Source organism: Takifugu rubripes, chromosome 9 (assembly GCF_901000725.2).
Source record: "Takifugu rubripes chromosome 9, fTakRub1.2, whole genome shotgun sequence".
In the NCBI taxonomy this organism is placed as follows: domain Eukaryota; kingdom Metazoa; phylum Chordata; class Actinopteri; order Tetraodontiformes; family Tetraodontidae; genus Takifugu; species Takifugu rubripes.
This window is the reverse complement of record NC_042293.1, coordinates 14,954,738-14,970,907: the sequence shown is the minus strand read 5'-3', so window position 1 is coordinate 14,970,907 and position 16,170 is coordinate 14,954,738. Positions and strand designations below refer to the sequence as shown.

At 52.9% G+C, this 16,170-nt stretch overlaps 2 protein-coding genes and 1 long non-coding RNA gene across 3 annotated transcripts; 1 reads left to right on the top strand and 2 right to left on the bottom strand.

Annotated features, from left to right (window-relative positions):
* Nucleotides 1-32: 32 nt before the first annotated feature.
* LOC115251061 (uncharacterized) lies at nt 33-10,813 on the top strand. The gene is made up of 4 exons (XR_003889618.1): nt 33-365; nt 8,646-9,012; nt 10,421-10,519; nt 10,708-10,813. It is a non-coding gene; the product is annotated as an uncharacterized lncRNA (long non-coding RNA).
* rerglb (RERG/RAS-like b) lies at nt 6,238-9,414 on the bottom strand. Its single transcript, XM_003967762.2, has 5 exons — nt 9,259-9,414; nt 8,923-8,979; nt 8,744-8,817; nt 7,812-7,960; nt 6,238-7,042 (listed from the first exon to the last, which is right to left on the bottom strand). The coding sequence occupies exons 1-5, from the start codon at nt 9,308-9,310 to the stop codon at nt 6,757-6,759; spliced, it is 618 nt and encodes a 205-aa protein (XP_003967811.1). The 5' UTR covers nt 9,311-9,414; the 3' UTR covers nt 6,238-6,756.
* A 989-nt stretch (nt 10,814-11,802) lies between the features above and the next one.
* LOC105416966 (E3 ubiquitin-protein ligase TRIM33-like) lies at nt 11,803-16,017 on the bottom strand. Its single transcript, XM_029841536.1, has 9 exons — nt 15,947-16,017; nt 15,491-15,708; nt 15,175-15,346; nt 14,633-15,077; nt 13,909-14,584; nt 13,381-13,504; nt 13,187-13,261; nt 12,868-13,020; nt 11,803-12,801 (listed from the first exon to the last, which is right to left on the bottom strand). The coding sequence occupies exons 2-9, from the start codon at nt 15,688-15,690 to the stop codon at nt 12,625-12,627; spliced, it is 2,022 nt and encodes a 673-aa protein (XP_029697396.1). The 5' UTR covers nt 15,691-15,708; nt 15,947-16,017; the 3' UTR covers nt 11,803-12,624.
* Between the last annotated feature and the right edge of the window lie 153 nt (nt 16,018-16,170).

Below are 16,170 nucleotides of genomic sequence, written 5' to 3'. Positions count from 1 at the left end.
GCCTGAGGTGTTTTAGAATGAGCTTATTCAACTCCAAGGACACCAATTATCTCCAGGGCGCCCTGTAGTCCAAGCGCTGGCAGATGCGGGGCGTGCACGCGAGTGCGCTCTCGCGCGCTCTCGCGCGCGTGCAGTAAAGCCATGTGTGTTTTTGAGGATGACAAAGAGCGTGATGGGCTGAGAAGGAAAGGTCAAATATTGGACAGCGAGATTCCTCCTGGGGGGGGCGCTTCTGTAAACCACAACACCCTCAACATGTTGGGGAGTCAAGGGAAAACGGTCCCGATTCATCAGGAGAACATTCGCGCGGGCGCCCTCTGCAGGTCACCACGTGAGGATTTGGGCGGGAGACCGCGCAGAAGAAGGTGGGTCGTTATGCGACGTAAATATCGTCGCTATCCAACGTTGATATCGTCGTTATCCGATGTTAATATCGTCTTTATCCCACATTGATATCGTCGTTATCCAATGTTAATATCGTCGTTATCCCACATTGATATCGTCGTTATCCCACGCTGATATCGTCGTTATCCGATGTTAATATCGTCGTTATCCGATATTAATATCGTCCTTATCCCACGCTGATATCGTCCTTATCCCACGTTGATATCATCGTTATCCCACGTTGATATCGTCCTTATCCCACGCTGATATTGTCGTTATCCAATGTTAATATCGTCGTTATCCAATGTTAATATTGTCCTTATCCCACGTTGATATCATCGTTATCCCACGTTGATATCGTCCTTATCCCACGTTGATATCGTCCTTATCCCACATTGATATCGTCCTTATCCCACATTGATATCGTCGTTATCCAATGTTAATATCGTCGTTATCCAATGTTAATATTGTCCTTATCCCACGCTGATATCGTCCTTATCCCACGTTGATATCGTCCTTATCCCACATTGATATCGTCGTTATCCGATATTAATATTGTCCTTATCCCACGCTGATATCGTCGTTATCCCACGTTGATATTGTCGTTATCCAATGTTAATATCGTCGTTATCCAATGTTAATATTGTCCTTATCCCACGCTGATATCGTCCTTATCCCACGTTGATATCATCGTTATCCCACGTAATCTCGAGCCGCGTTTCTCTTTGAGGGTTTCAGGGCCCAGAAGTGGGGTCCACAAACGACGCAGCTCTAAATCTCCCTCATTAGAAGCTGCGGCGTAAACAAATGTTCCAACATGGCCCCTGGATCAGGTCACACTAATTAACCAGCACCATTGATGGACTGCTCCTCATTATCCGCCCTCTCATCGGATCCTATAGAGGCCTCGAGACAGCTAACGATCAACACACTAATTAATCAGCTGATGAGGTGCAAGCGAAGCTCCGGGTTGCCTCTTCATTTGAGAGGCACATGGGAGCTAATTAGCTTAATTATTAATGCATCTAATTAAATAGTTTCTCTGGGTGATAATGGTTAGTGTCTCGTCCTTCATCAGCCGTGGAGATAAATGCACGTGCTGATAACAGCCCCCTCTTGTCCATTATTGTGACGCCCGTGAGCCCCAGCAGCGGCGCGCTGGCCCGAGCATTAGCGGCTCCTCAAAGACTTGGACCCCATTAGGCTAATTGCGCTAAAAGCAGCCTGACATTTAAGGTGAGCTGGAGCTGCGTCCTTCATTAGCGAACACACGAAGCCTTTTTGGCCATCTGTCGGTGCGGAGAGGGCGAATGGAGGTGATGGTTCACGGAAGCTGGTCTCTATGGCTGGCCCTGGTCTCTGGTCTCTGTGGCTGGCCCTGGTCTCTGGTCTCTGTGGCTGGCCCTGGTCTCTATGGCTGGCCCTGGTCTCTATGGCTGGCCCTGGTCTCTGGTCTCTGTGGCTGGCCCTGGTCTCTGGTCTCTGTGGCTGGCCCTGGTCTCTGGTCTCTATGGCTGGCCCTGGTCTCTGGTCTCTGTGGCTGGCCCTGGTCTCTGGTCTCTGTGGCTGGCCCTGGTCTCTGGTCTCTGTGGCTGGCCCTGGTCTCTGGTCTCTATGGCTGGCCCTGGTCTCTGGTCTCTGTGGCTGGCCCTGGTCTCTGGTCTCTGTGGCTGGCCCTAGTCTCTGGTCTCTGTGGCTGGCCCTGGTCTCTGTGGCTGGCCCTGGTCTCTGGTCTCTATGGCTGGCCCTGGTCTCTGTGGCTGGCCCTGGTCTCTGGTCTCTATGGCTGGCCCTGGTCTCTGGTCTCTGTGGCTGGCCCTGGTCTCTGTGGCTGGCCCTGGTCTCTGGTCTCTGTGGCTGGCCCTGGTCTCTGGTCTCTGTGGCTGGCCCTGGTCTCTGGTCTCTATGGCTGGCCCTGGTCTCTGGTCTCTGTGGCTGGCCCTGGTCTCTGGCCCTGGTGGAGGAGCAACCAGCCTGAGGCGCTGCTCAGCGTCACATGTGGCCCAAAGAGAGACTCTGTTGTTCAGAGAAGATCTTTGATTGTGTGGGAACGTTTCTGTTGATCCCACTGACCGGATCCCAGAGAGCTGCTGGATAATTGTTCCACCGTTGCCTCGTTTCTAAAGGAGAGACGGTTCAGCTGGCTGCTGTTTGCAGGCAGAGAAACTGGGTGTCGAGCCGTCGGAGGCCCCAACGTGGAGCCGTGTCAGCGGAGGGTTCAGGTCTTTGGAAGCCCACCGATCTCCTTTAAGCCGCGGAGTTGGTAGATTGGAGCGGGGACGAGCTCGCCAGCTGTGAGACGAAGGGGAACTGATCGATGGCCTTTCCGATTGGCTCCCGCCGTGTCCCGGCAGCATCCAATCCTCTCAGTTGGGATGATTGTCCTCGGCCGAGCCAAAACCAATTCCTCCTCCACACGGGGGCCAAATGAGCCCAGTGACCTGAAGCCACAAGGCCACGCTCGAAGGCTCCTTTTCCATCTGTCCTCGGAAAAAGGGAGTCGGGATGGAGGGAAGCTGGAGCTTTAAGCAGGAAGCATTTCGCTCCAGCAGATTCCTGCTTTCGTTTCATCTCCATGTCTCTTTGTGTCAGAGGCGTTTCTGCGGGGCTCCATCCAGAAATTACCCATCAGCCACCGCTGCGGGCGTCGCCACGGCCGCCGCCGTCCTGGACGTGCTCGTCCGTGCACCCTAGGGGGCGCTCTCCTGCATCAGACTCTTTCTGAACAGTGACGGGTTATTAATTACAATTCTTGATTTTCAACATCATTAAGTTCTAAAATTAATGGAAGTGAATATGGAAAAATACACATTTGATTAAAAATGTAAAAACAATAAAGAAAAATAGCAAAAGTGAAACGAATATTCATTAACCGAAACAAACTTCCATTTTTGTCCAATTTTCTCAGAAACACTTGAAAATCATTAAATGTAATTTTACTGGTCACCATTAATCAATGAAATCATCTGAATTGATTGATTATCAATATTTGCCGCAGCTAAAATCCTCAAACTTTCGAGGCGAAACTGCGCCATCTAGCGGTCACTTTGTGTATTACAGGTCCAAACCAGTCCAAACCAGTTATTTTTGTCTTTCACGGACTTGAAATCCGTCCTGGCTGGAGGCTTTGGAGAAACACCTCATGTCCCGGATGGTTTAATTAAAGTTGAGCACAAATAACAAAAACTAGCACCTTATCAAGTGATGCTTAACTTTAATTTCCGGTGGAAGCGCCGATGTTTTCCCTGTAGTTCCAGGAAAAGAGCTCAGTCGGAATGTGGAAAGCAACAGTCGGGGTCAGGGTCAGGGTCAGGGTTAGGATCAGGGTCAGGATCAGGGATCAGGGATCAGGGTCAGGGTTAGGATCAGGGTCAGGGATCAGGGTCAGGGTCATGGATCAGGATCAGGGTTAGAGTCAGGGTCAGGGTTAGAGTCAGGATCAGGGATCAGGATCAGGGTCAGGATCAGGGTCAGGATCAGGGTCAGGATCAGGGTCAGGGTTAGGAGTCAGGATCAGGGTCAGGATCAGGATCAGGATCAGGATCAGTTTTATAGTCAAAATGCAACAATTAATGAAATAGTTGAATATTTCACGAGGTTCCCAACAGCTCCTCTCTTCCCTCCTCCTCCACCACCTCCTCCTCTTCTCCTCCTCCATCACCTCCTCTTCCTCCTCTTCTCCTCCTCCATCACCTCCTCTTCCTCCTCCATCACCTCCTCTTCCTCCTCCTCTTCTCCTCCTCCATCACCTCCTCTTCCTCCTCTTCTCCTCCTCCATCACCTCCTCTTCCTCCTCCTCCTCCTCCATCACCTCCTCTTCCTCCTCCTCTTCTCCTCCTCCATCACCTCCTCTTCCTCCTCCATCACCTCCTCTTCCTCCTCCTCTTCTCCTCCTCCATCACCTCCTCTTCCTCCCCCTCCATCACCTCCTCTTCCTCCTCCATCACCTCCTCCTCCTCCCCCTCCTTCCTCCTCCACCTCCTCCTCCTCTTCTCCTCCTCCATCACCTCCTCTTCCTCCCCCTCCTCCTCCTCCATCACCTCCTCTTCCTCCTCCTCTTCTCCTCCTCCATCACCTCCTCTTCCTTCTCCTCCATCACCTCCTCTTCCTCCCCCTCCTCCTCCATCACCTCCTCTTCCTCCCCCTCCTCCTCCATCACCTCCTCCTCCTCCCCCTCCTTCCTCCTCCACCTCCTCCTCCTCTTCTCGTCCTCCATCACCTCCTCTTCCTCCCCCTCCTCCATCACCTCCTCTTCCTCCTCCTCTTCTCCTCCTCCATCACCTCCTCTTCCTCCTCCTCCATCACCTCCTCCTCCTCCCCCTCCTCCTCCATCACCTCCTCTTCCTCCCCCTCCTCCTCCTCCATCACCTCCTCTTCCTCCTCCCTCCTCCTCCATCACCTCCTCCTCCTCTTCTCCTCCTCCATCACCTCCTCCTCCTCTTCTCCTCCTCCATCACCTCCTCTTCCTTCTCCCTCCTCCTCCATCACCTCCTCCTCCTCTTCTCCTCCTCCATCACCTCCTCCTCCTCTTCTCCTCCTCCATCACCTCCTCCTCCTCTCCTCTTCTCCTCCTCCATCCTCCTCCTCCTCTTCTCCTCCTCCATCACCTCCTCCTCCTCTTCTCCTCCTCCATCACCTCCTCTTCCTCCTCCTCCTCCTCCATCACCTCCTCCTCCTCTTCCTCCTCCATCACCTCCTCCTCCTCTTCTCCTCCTCCATCACCTCCTCTTCCTCCCCCTCTTCTCCTCCTCCATCACCTCCTCTTCCTCCCCCTCCTCCTCCTCCATCACCTCCTCTTCCTCCCCTCTTCTCCTCCTCCATCACCTCCTCCTCCTCTTCTCCTCCTCCATCACCTCCTCTTCCTCCCCCTCCCTCCTCCTCCATCACCTCCTCTTCCTCCCCCTCCTCCTCCTCCATCACCTCCATCACCTCCTCTTCCTCCTCCCTCCTCCTCCATCACCTCCTCCTCCTCTCCTCCTCCATCACCTCCTCCTCCTCCATCACCTCCTCTTCCTCCCCCTCCTCCTCCATCACCTCCTCTTCCTCCCCTCCCTCCTCCTCCATCACCTCCTCTTTCCTCCCCCTCTTCTCCTCCTCCCATCCCTCCTCTTCCTCCCCCTCCTCCTCCATCACCTCCTCCTCCTCTTCTCCTCCTCCACCCCCTCCTCTCCTCCCCCCTCCTCTCCTCCATCCACCTCCTCCCCCTCTTCTCCTCCTCCATCCTCCATCACCTCCTCTTCCTCCCCCTCCTCCTCCTCCATCACCTCCTCTTCCTCCTCCCCTCCTCCTCCATCACCTCCTCCTCCTCTTCTCCTCTCCATCACCTCCTCTTCCTCTTCCTCCTCCCGTCCGCCTCATCACCCTCCGCCTCCTCTTCTCCTCCTCATCAACCTCATCCTCCTCTTCTCCTCCGCCATCACCTCCATCCTCCGCTTCTCTCCTCCCATCATCCACTCCTCCCCCCCTTCTCCTCCTCCATCACCTCCTCCTCCTCTTCTCCTCCTCCATCACCTCCTCCTCCTCTTCCTCCTTCCATCACCATCACTCTCCCATCCTCCTCTTTCTCCTCCTCCATCACCTCTCCTCTTCCTCCCCCTCTTCTCCTCCTCCATCACCTCCTCCTCCTCTTCTCCTCCTCCATCACCTCCTCTTCCTCCATGCTGCAGTTCCACATGTTCTGAAGTCTCCTTCCTTGTGAAAACCTTCTCATCTTGGCGGCTAACGCTAACCAAGCTAACCGCTCAAAAGCAGCTGTGAAACCAGGCTTCAGTGCAGATTTGGGCTTTATTCCTTTGTGTTTGTGCTCCCAGAGCAGCCAGAAGGTCCTTGAAAGAGTTCAGAGCAGGTCTGCACTTGAGTGACGACAACTATTTTACTTATTTCCATGTTTACAGAGCAATAATCTGACATAACTACAGAAAGAAAAGTGACGTATAGAAATTCAAACAGGAGAAAATGTCTTAAATTTGCTGTTAGCATAAAAGTTGTTGAATATTGTTGCTGCAGTACAGTTTAATGGACTCTTGAGTTTATCGGACGAACATTAACAGTTGCTAATGAGCGCTACAGTCAGCTATAGTGCTAGCGTCTTTTTTTTACAAACAAATTATTCGTTGTTCACACAAAAAGCAAATTGTGCCAAAAGTGGATGCCAGCGCCCCCCCCCCCCCGACGCCCGAACAGCACCAACAGAGTAAATGTCTCTACCGGCTAACACCGAGGGCTATTGTGCAGTTCACCACCAGGGGGCGATGATCTGCCGTCACGTGACGTCATCGCCACCTTTTCCAGGTTGGCGGGAGTCTCCCAGTACACTCTGCATGTGTTTCCTGACCAGTACATCAGTCCTTGACCAGTGGTCTTACTGGCTCCTCACACCGACTTCCTCCTCTTCCCAAAGACGTTGGTGATGAGTTTGGCCATAGATCTGGAGCCGCTGTAGCGCCGTCTGTCGGCCCGCTGCTTCAGCTGCTCCAGCACCTGCCGGATGAGCTGGGTGAAGAGGATGGAGATGTCCTGGTAGCTCTCGGCCGCCGAGACCTCCTGGAAGAGGCAGCGGTTCTCCTGAGCCAGGCAGCGGCCTTCGTCTGCAGGGACCTGCCGGGCGTGACACAGGTCCTGTTTGTTCCCCACCAGGCACACGGGAACCTCCACCTCCCTGAAAGAGGAGCACCCTGGTCTTCACCTTCGAAGGCTCAGTTAAAAAAGAAACCAGCAGCCGTTTAAAAACAGTCGTTTATAGGAAAACCTGAGGTGCCACCAGTGGGGGTGGTGGGGCAGAACTGGGCCGAGCAGCAGAGGGTCCAGCTCCAGGGCAGACAAACCATGGAAGGTGTTCTGGTAGTAGGGGGAGCTGCCAGAACACCTGCCCAGCTGCCCAGGTACCCTTGAGCAAGGTACCGAACCCCGGAACGCTCATATAGGGCCCTGCCATGAACTGGCGACTCATCTGGGGGGGGACCTGCCTTCAATAGGGGGGGGGGGGGGCGATTGTGGACCCTCGCGTGACCCTGAGCCACCGTTGGAGCCCTTGAAATCCATATTATTACCAATATATGGGAGTGGCTAAGCTATGCTAGCAGGAGGATGCTAACACTACACCGGAATTTTTAAAACGCACATTAACTTTTCCTACATTCATAATTCCTAAAAAATATTTTAGAAATATTTATTTAGTATATTTATATATTATATTTTGTATTTTTCTGGCTCCAGGAGAGGATTTCTCTCCGTCCTTTAATGTTGCTGCCAGACGCTGAATTTAAGACGCATTCTTCGCGTTGCGGACGTGGAGCCAGAACCTAATGCTCCGCCGACCTCCATATGGAGACCAAAGCTGCCCCCCCCCCGTGCGGCGTTCCCCATCCCGCTAGAGGAAGCAAACGTGGGGAAGGACGGAGCGTCTGGAATCAGAACCTGCCGCTGACCCTTTGCAGTGTTCCACACGAGCCTCCCGAATCTGCCGCAGGAGCGTCTTGGCGTTGGAGAAAGAAGCGCGGTCGCTGATGTTGTAGACCACCAGGAACCCGTCCGCCCAGTCCATGGGCTCCTCCAGGACCCGCCGGGCTCCTGAGCCCTGCCCACAACAACACCGGTCTTAATTCTCATGCTAGCTCGGAGCTCCGCCTCCTTGTTACTTTATAAGTCACAGAAGTTTTACACTGTAAATCAGCAGATCCGTGTCGATGTTCTGAATCTCATAACGAGGTAAAACTCAGTGGTTTCGTTAGCTTCACGTGGGTCAAATGTTGCAGGGGGGTCGGGGGCGGAGCCTCGGCTCACTGGAAAACCTCTCGGGTTCCTTCCTCGTTAGGAGCTCCAGGTTCCTCAAAAGGGCGGAAGACGTTTTATCCTGAAAGGGTGTCGTTACCGTGCGCTAACTACCAGTTTACCAGCGGTATTCTAATAAACCCAAACGGCTGTAAAGCCTGTGGGGGCGCTAGTGAGGCGAGTAAGAAGGTTTAGGAAGGTTTTCAGAGCGTTGGGCTCAATGGGCCAGGACGCGCGGAGGAACCACCTGATCCAGGGTCGTTCAAAGGCCCCGGGCTCCACCCTCACATCTACTCCTCTTTGTCCGATGTTTCTGTCCCAGAACGAAGAGAACAAACGCTCGCGTATCGTCTCCGTTACCCTGACGACGAGGTTTTCCCCACTAAGAATTTGGCTAGCTTCCAGAAGCCTCCAAAATGTCTCCGTCAACACCTCTGTGAAGCTCTTCCGGACTTCCTGATCACGGATCTGCTTGTTTGTGTCTCCCACAGTCTCAAGCGCTAATTACAATTAAAGTGGGAATTTAGTAAGAAGCAGACCAGCTGAGAGGAGCTTGTTCCCTCCACAGCCGATGGTGATGCGTCTGTACCTGGGAACAGGGGTCGAACACCTCCAGGTTCAGCTGCCGGCCGTCGACGGACAGCCTTTTATGGTAAAGAGAATCTGGATCGGGAATAAAGCGAAGCCACAAACGTTCTTGTTAAAGGAGGTGGATGTTCAGGGCCGCGCACGGGTGCGACGCCTTCGTCAAAGGCTGGAAACTCTTACTGGCGTTGGAGGCGTATTCACCGATGAAGCGTCGGGTCAGGAACCGCACCAGGACGGCTGCGGGGAAGGGAGACGGTCAACTCATCAACGGTAGCGCACACACACCTTCATTAATTGCTAGCTTGCTAATCAGGAGGATTCTGCTCCCCCCTTATTTATGGTCACAAAAGTCATAAAACTGATTTAGCAACAGCTGATTTTCTGATCCAGTTGGGGTGAATCTTAAAATCACTCACAAATGACCTCATTTTGGATAAAGATGATGATAACTGAGCCCTCTGAGCTGTAAAGTTGGCAGCCTTAAAGTGTTCCTGAGGAAGGATCGTGCCCACCCACCTGACTTGCCGGCCCCCGGGCTCCCCAGCAGCGCCAGCTTGACGTCGTTCATGCCTGTTCTCTCTCAGGTCCTGGGTGGGTTCTGTGTTGTGTCTCTGAGCGTCGGGGCTCTAAATGCTCCGTCCAGTGCACGCCGCCCCCCCCCCCCCCTCCCCACCACCACCACCTCTTCAGTGAAGGGAGCAGAAGGCGTGTAAACCAAGCGCCCCTCCCTGTGTGGGTGCAGGCGCCCCTCTAAACGCCTCACCTCTTCTCTGCGTTATATCCAGCAGAGTTCTCTCTGGCTACCGTCCTTCTTGCCTATCTCTCTTCTCCCGCCTCTCCCGCCCCGCTCCGCTCCTGCAGAGGTACCGAAAGATCACGGCCGACTGGAACGATTCTGGAACGCCGCAGCCTTCAGGGCTGTTAATAAAGAGGAGTTATGGAAGTCACGCCATCCCAGTTATGGGAAAACCTGCTAAAACTGGCTTTCCTAATTCTGTACGTGGAGCTTGATCAGCCAGTGATCACCCCCTGGTGGCCGGCTGCAGTCCTGACGAATAAGCCCCGCCCCCTTTAAAGAGCGAGCGCCACGCTGGCAGAACATTCCCACTCCTCTACTCCCACTCTGGGACCGTGGGCTCGCTTCAAAAATGGATGTTTTTGATCTGTTTGCATGCAGAGTTAGTGGCCCAAACACACACACGCACACACACACACACACACACACACACACACTCTTAAAAAAAGGCCACTTCATAACCTGATGGCGGCGCGGCAGCCGTCTGTGCTGGTTTAGTGTATTTACATACTTGCTTTGTTACCAGAATTGTTCCAGCCTGGATCATATCAGTCATCATGTAAACAACGTGCACGTATGTCAGAAATAGTTCCCGTTATTCCAAATGTTAGTTTTTGCCTTGTGTAAACTGTCGCTGCAGGACTGAGAAACTGTTTCAAAGCCTTCTTTTTGTTGAGTGTGTGTGTGTGCGTGTGTGCGTGTGTGTGTGTGTGTGATGCATTCAGGTCGCCCCAGTGCAGCAGGAATTTTAATGCTAACTGGTTTTAGCTTCATGACCTCAATCAGCCGTTTGGACCAGAACCAACCCAAACGGCCCCAGAATACAAATATGGCAGTGAAATTGCTTTGAACCCTCCAGCCAAATTCCTGTTTCATTTCCAGGACGAGCGTGCAGCCGTGCACCTCTAATCAGACGAGGAGGAGAGAGCACCAGGCAGGAGGCCCTCACAGGGACGCCGCCGCGCACCCGCCACCACGCCGGTGAGCCCCCCCGATCATCAGAAGCTTCGCTCAGATCGTTGCATAACGTGTCTGGAATCTTCTGAGATTACCTGCAGAGCCGAAGTTTCCGCTTAAACTAACACGAAACCTTTGCAGCCGCTACATTTACTGTCTCTGAGGTGTCTTTGATGTTCGAAGCAGCCGTTTGTAAAGCCTTTCATCTGTAGGGGGCGCTGTTGGTGGGAAAAGGGTCGTTTGGATGAATGTTGTCAGAGGGAGGAAAGGCCCGACTCTCCAGAATGTGGTCGTGATCTTCAGAACCGGCACCGGTGGCGTCCACCGATCATTCCGCTTGATGACGTGTTGGTTATAAATGAGCAGGAATTGTGTAGCCAATGGCAACAGGACCTAATTAAAGTCAACGAACGGCGTGTTTAGAGGGTTCTATCCTTGATGCTCTGACCAGCAACGATCCATCGGACCACTGTCGGCGCTCCAGAACACACTTTCACTGAAGGGAATCGATTTATTGACGGGCATCGTCAAGGCTCTTCCTGCTAATGAGCATCAGGCCTAATTGGTGTCGGACTGAACTCGCTGCTTCAAAGTCTTAAACTTCATCTTAAGTAACTTTAGGGTCAAAGTGGCGACAGGAGGGCTCTGGACTCCTGGCCCAGGTCCAGCCGTCCAGCAGAACCTCTCAAATGTCTCATTAGGAGTCGGCCCGCCACCAGGGGGCGCTACACACGCCCAGCAACTCGATACTTTTCTGAACTTTTATGATGCCTGTTCTGTTTCGGGCAGCTTGGATGTTTTTCACATGTTTCCGATTGTGTGCCGCCGGTCTCTGAGCTCATTCCAGCGCTCCGAGGTTTATGGCTTCAAGACCTGGTCCAAGTTTCTGTCCTGGGCGGGGGGGGCATCCGCACGGAAAATATGGGAAAATATGGAAAAACATGTTTGAATTCCTGTGTGCGAGATCCATTAACTCCTGAACACACAAGGTCCCGATCCACCCTCATCAGCGGATTCGCCTCAAATCAGACGGATTCATTGAGATTGTTTTCTTCTGTGTGTGCGTGTGTGCGTGTGTGCGTGTGTGCGTGCGTGGTGGGGGGGCGTGGTGGGGGGCGTCCCTGTGAGGTGCGAGCGGTTTACTGGGCTGAATAAACGAGGCCTGAACGGACGCGAGGACCCAACGACCCCCTTTGAGGCTCTCGCACGGTCAATTTCCCCTATTTTATCTCAGCGTTAATGAGCTCCTCTCATTTATGGATGAAACGTTTGAGATCAAACGCAGATCAAAGGGCCACGATCACATGACTTCATGCATCTCAGCCTCTTTTATTGGCTCCACAGACGACGAGCAGATTACATTTCATACAAGAGCCTTGCGGTGATCTGGAAAAGGATCCCTTCATGATGACTTCATGCACTTTGATCAATAAAACTCAACATGCAATGAAACATTGACGTCAGGACGAACGAAGAGCTGATGATGCTCAGAAGGAATTAAAATAACATGTTGAAATGATCCCAGAAGATCCCTCCAGTGGCTTCAGAAGCCCGATCACTAAAATACACCACAGCATAGTTGAAATATATTTTGTATTCGTTGTTACAGTTTTCCAACCAACCCAGAAAAGAGCAAACAGGAAGTGCAAAGCAAGACCAAACAGGAAGTGAGGTCATTGACCGCTCTTCCACGGCTCCTGTTGATTTCCCAACCTGCTCTTTTCCTTTCAACGTACGTGGAACTTTGTGCATTTTTCTTTCTTTTCTGCAGATTCTGTTCCTCCATCTGGATTCGACCTTTGACCTTCGGATGTTGAAATGAACCAGGACAAAAGTGTGTAATTATAAAACGGCACTAACGGCTCACACAGTTAGCTACTAGCTGCTAAATCAAACTAGACTTTAGCGCAGTATTTGGCATTTAAATATAAAAAGGATTTTTAAACAGACCCCAAATATAAAGCAGGTGGTTAAATGAGCGTTGCCACACATTTACATCCTGTCGAACACAGATTTTAACCATTATTTTAACCTTCTGTCTTCATTTCTCTGAACTTGAGCTACATCAGCAGTCACCGATGTACAGAAGAGGATCGTTCGGTCTCAGCGAGCGTTCCGACTCAGAAACATCAGGAATATTTCTTCTTCCTGGAACTTTCCTTCTTCTTGCGGAGCCACCGCAGCCGCGCTCTGTTCATGGTCTCCTGGGTGGCCGTGGGGAACCTCCGGTCAGGAAACACCTCCTTCAGTCGGCTCAGGAAGAACACCTCCAGGCTCCGACCAGCCTGGGCAACTTCTGAGTCCGGCTGCACGGCAGAAACAGAGCTGGAAGATCAGAAGCTCGTGTTTGACAGGGAAAGTTGTGAACTCACGTAGTTGAAGGTGGCGCAGTTCCTCAACATGAGCAGGACGTCCTGGAGGAACTGATCCACGGAGAAGTAGTGCAGCGTGTTGGCCTTGTCCAGTTTCCTGCGGATCACCGACAGGTCCATGGGCCTCTTGATGGTCTGGTAGTAGTTTCGGGCCTTGGAGGCACACATTCACACGGGGTTGGAGCCAGCACACATGCGCTTTCATACGCAAACGGATCCATTTGCAACTTTTGCTCCGTTTGATTGCAAAGAACAAAACTCAGAAACCAGAAGACCAAGGAGATCCTCTCAGGATCAGGGGCTGATCCATCAGACTGACCAGTGGGCTGACGGGCTGCTGGAACGGGCCGCTCAGTCTGTGGCTGTAGAGCTGCAACGCCAGTTTCTCACACCTCTGCACAGGAAACACACAAACCGTCATTGTGACACAGGTGTGACACAGCGCGTCCAAACGGGCCGAAGGCTCGTGTCGGGTCCGTTAGCGAAGGAGGAAACCGTCCCTGAGAAGCTCACCCTCTGCTCCTGGTTGGACAGCGTGTAGAGCGCGTGGACGCCGCGGAGGGAGCGCGAGCTCTCGCAGTCGTAGGTGCCGGCGGCTCCCTGGTCGGGTCTGCACAACGTGCACATCCAGTCGCCCCTGTGGGACACACAGAAGCTGCTGATGCTGACGGACGGGACCGAGAGGCGCCGCTGACTCCAAGTCTACACAATTCTGCACAACCAGAACACAATTCTGCAGTGCACGCCTCTGCCCTTTACTGTAGCAGGAGCTTTACCTCCTTTCTTATGCTACAAGGGCTCCTGGGTCACATGACTGCAGTAGATATGGGGAACATCTATGAGGAGTGTCTAGAACATCACATCCAGGGAAACATGCAGTAAATTCATGTCTGGATAATCCAGCATCACTGGGGGGAAATGCTGAACCAGCTAATCAGGGTTTAGTTCCTGACTCTGCTGGTGGGTTACAGAAAGGAAGCAGAAGTTCCTGGTCCATCCTTTCTGGTACCATTTCTAGCAGAACCCTCCTGCTGCACCTACTGTGGGAAGCTGACGAGAGGAGGCAGGTGGCAGGACAGGTGGTAGACTTTAGGACACTGGTCACAGCAGAGGAGCTCCCCACCGTTCAGACACACGGCACAGAAGTCCTCGCTCTCCACCTGCTCCCGGCCAGGCCCGGGTCCAACAGCCAACCCCTCGGGTTCTGGTCCATCCACCTCTCCGGGTCCTGGCTCAGCCACGTCCTCGGGTTCTGGTCCATCCACCTCTTCGGGTCCTGGCTCAGCCACGTCCTCGGGTTCTGGTCCATCCACCTCTTCGGGTCCTGGCTCAACCACGTCCTCGGGTTCTGGTCCATCCACCTCTTCGGGTCCTGGCTCAGCCACGTCCTCGGGTTCTGGTCCATCCACCTCTTCGGGTCCTGGCTCAACCACGTCCTCGGGTTCTGGTCCATCCACCTCTTCGGGTCCTGGCTCAGCCACGTCCTCGGGTTCTGGTCCATCCCACTCTTCGGGTCCTGGCTCACCCACGTCCTCGGGTTCTGGTCCATCCCACTCTTCGGGTCCTGGCTCACCCACGTCCTCGGGTTCTGGTCCATCCCACTCTTCAGGTCCTGGCTCACCCACGTCCTCGGGTTCTGGTCCATCCCACTCTTCAGGTCCTGGCTCACCCACGTCCTCGGGTTCTGGTCCATCCCACTCTTCAGGTCCTGGCTCACCCACGTCCTCGGGTTCTGGTCCATCCCACTCTTCAGGTCCTGGCTCACCCACGTCCTCGGGTTCTGGTCCATTCTCCTCTGGTTGCGGCTCATTCACCTCCTCCATGTCTGGACCACCTTCAGGTTGCCCAGAACATAAGTCCACCTCCTCAAATCTCTGATCCTCACGTTTGTCCTCAACTTCATATTTCATCTCTGCTTCGACATCTAGATCTTGGTCCATCTGCAGTTCTGGATCCAGCTGGATCACCATACCCTGCTCTGGATCTGGGTCTAGATAAAACATTTCTGGTTCTGCTCTCTCATCTGGGTCCCAGTCATCAGATCCAGAATCCAGGAGGATGTACGGCTGTTCGCGCCCGTCAGAGGTGGAACCGTCAGAGGTGGAACCGTCAGAGGTGGAACCGTCAGGACGGAACGCTTCGCTCCACAAAACGGGAACTCGGTCCGGATCAGAGAGCCCGCCCGTGTTGGCTGTTTGTCTAGAACTGTTCTGTGCAAACAGACAAGTGCAGATGAGTTCCACCCGTCTTGGTGCTGCGTCGACACTTCTTACAGACTCGTGTAAATAATTAGGAACATTTGATTACCTGCTGATCGGGCTCACAGCTGATCTGGGGTTCTGTCTGACCCGGCAGCCGTACTAAAGAGACCACGGGCTGCAGAGACGAGGACAGCAGCACAGCCTGGACGTTCAGACGCTCCAGGCTCACGACAGGTCTGTTGGACCGAGCCAGAATCCTCTGGGCCTCCGGGGGAATTCTGTAGAATTTAATGAATTAGTTCTTGTTTTTGTATAATAACTTGAAAGTGGTTTATTAATTCTTGAAGGTGCAGCAGCACGTTTAAAACCTATTCATAATTATTAGTTTTTAACAGCTCAACAGCTTAAGATGGTTTTCTCACCTTATTCTTTTTAACAAACCAGCCAAAGCTGTTGCAGGTTGCTGTTTTTCCAGGAGGAGGTTTGGCTCCTCGGCTTTGGTTGCTGGATACGAGTTGGTCTCCGATGGGATGACTGGTGCTGTACCCTTGGTAACCCAGGGCGCCGGTTCGGCCTGCCCGTGGGGGGAGTAGCCATGGCGCCTGGAAGGCAGGTGTGCCATCTCCTGGAGATCAGACCTCTTGGGAAGACGAATACAAAAGAAATCTGGTGAAACTGCTGGTTTACCCCGTGTTTGGTGGCAAAATGTACGGAATACAAATTCCAGTTAAACCCTGATAGACCCACTAGAACACTCTATTTTACTTTAGGGGTCATTTTCCAAATTTCAAATCTTTATCAATGCATAAGGAAATACATGATGACAGACTAGCAGCACAATAGCAACCAACAAGAGTGGACTTTTAGCTGCATCTTACCTGGACAGAAGCGTCAGCAGCGAAGAAACGATTCGTCTGTCTCAGAAGACCATGAGTGGATCTGCCAGGGATGTCAGAGATGGCACGAACATGTGTTCACTATCAGGGGGAGCACAGGTGATTTGATTGGTGGAGAGGCAGATGGAACCTCACTCCCATGGCATTTCAGCACAGTATAATAAAGCCCCACAACAAGGCAAAGCACCACTAGTAGTGGGTAAAAT

Coding starts and splice junctions, on each gene's coding strand:
- rerglb (XM_003967762.2), bottom strand. CDS start 9,310: ATGAACGACGTCAAGCTGGCGCTGCTGGGGAGCCCGGGGGCCGGCAAG. Junction 8,818..8,922: donor TGAATACGCCTCCAACGCCA/GTAAGAGTTTCC, acceptor TTCCCGATCCAG/ATTCTCTTTACCATAAAAGG. Junction 7,961..8,743: donor TGTTCGACCCCTGTTCCCAG/GTACAGACGCAT, acceptor TGTTGTGGGCAG/GGCTCAGGAGCCCGGCGGGT.
- LOC105416966 (XM_029841536.1), bottom strand. CDS start 15,690: ATGGCACACCTGCCTTCCAGGCGCCATGGCTACTCCCCCCACGGGCAG. Junction 15,078..15,174: donor GCTGTGAGCCCGATCAGCAG/GTAATCAAATGT, acceptor CTGTTTGCACAG/AACAGTTCTAGACAAACAGC. Junction 12,802..12,867: donor ACTGCGCCACCTTCAACTAC/GTGAGTTCACAA, acceptor TCTGCCGTGCAG/CCGGACTCAGAAGTTGCCCA.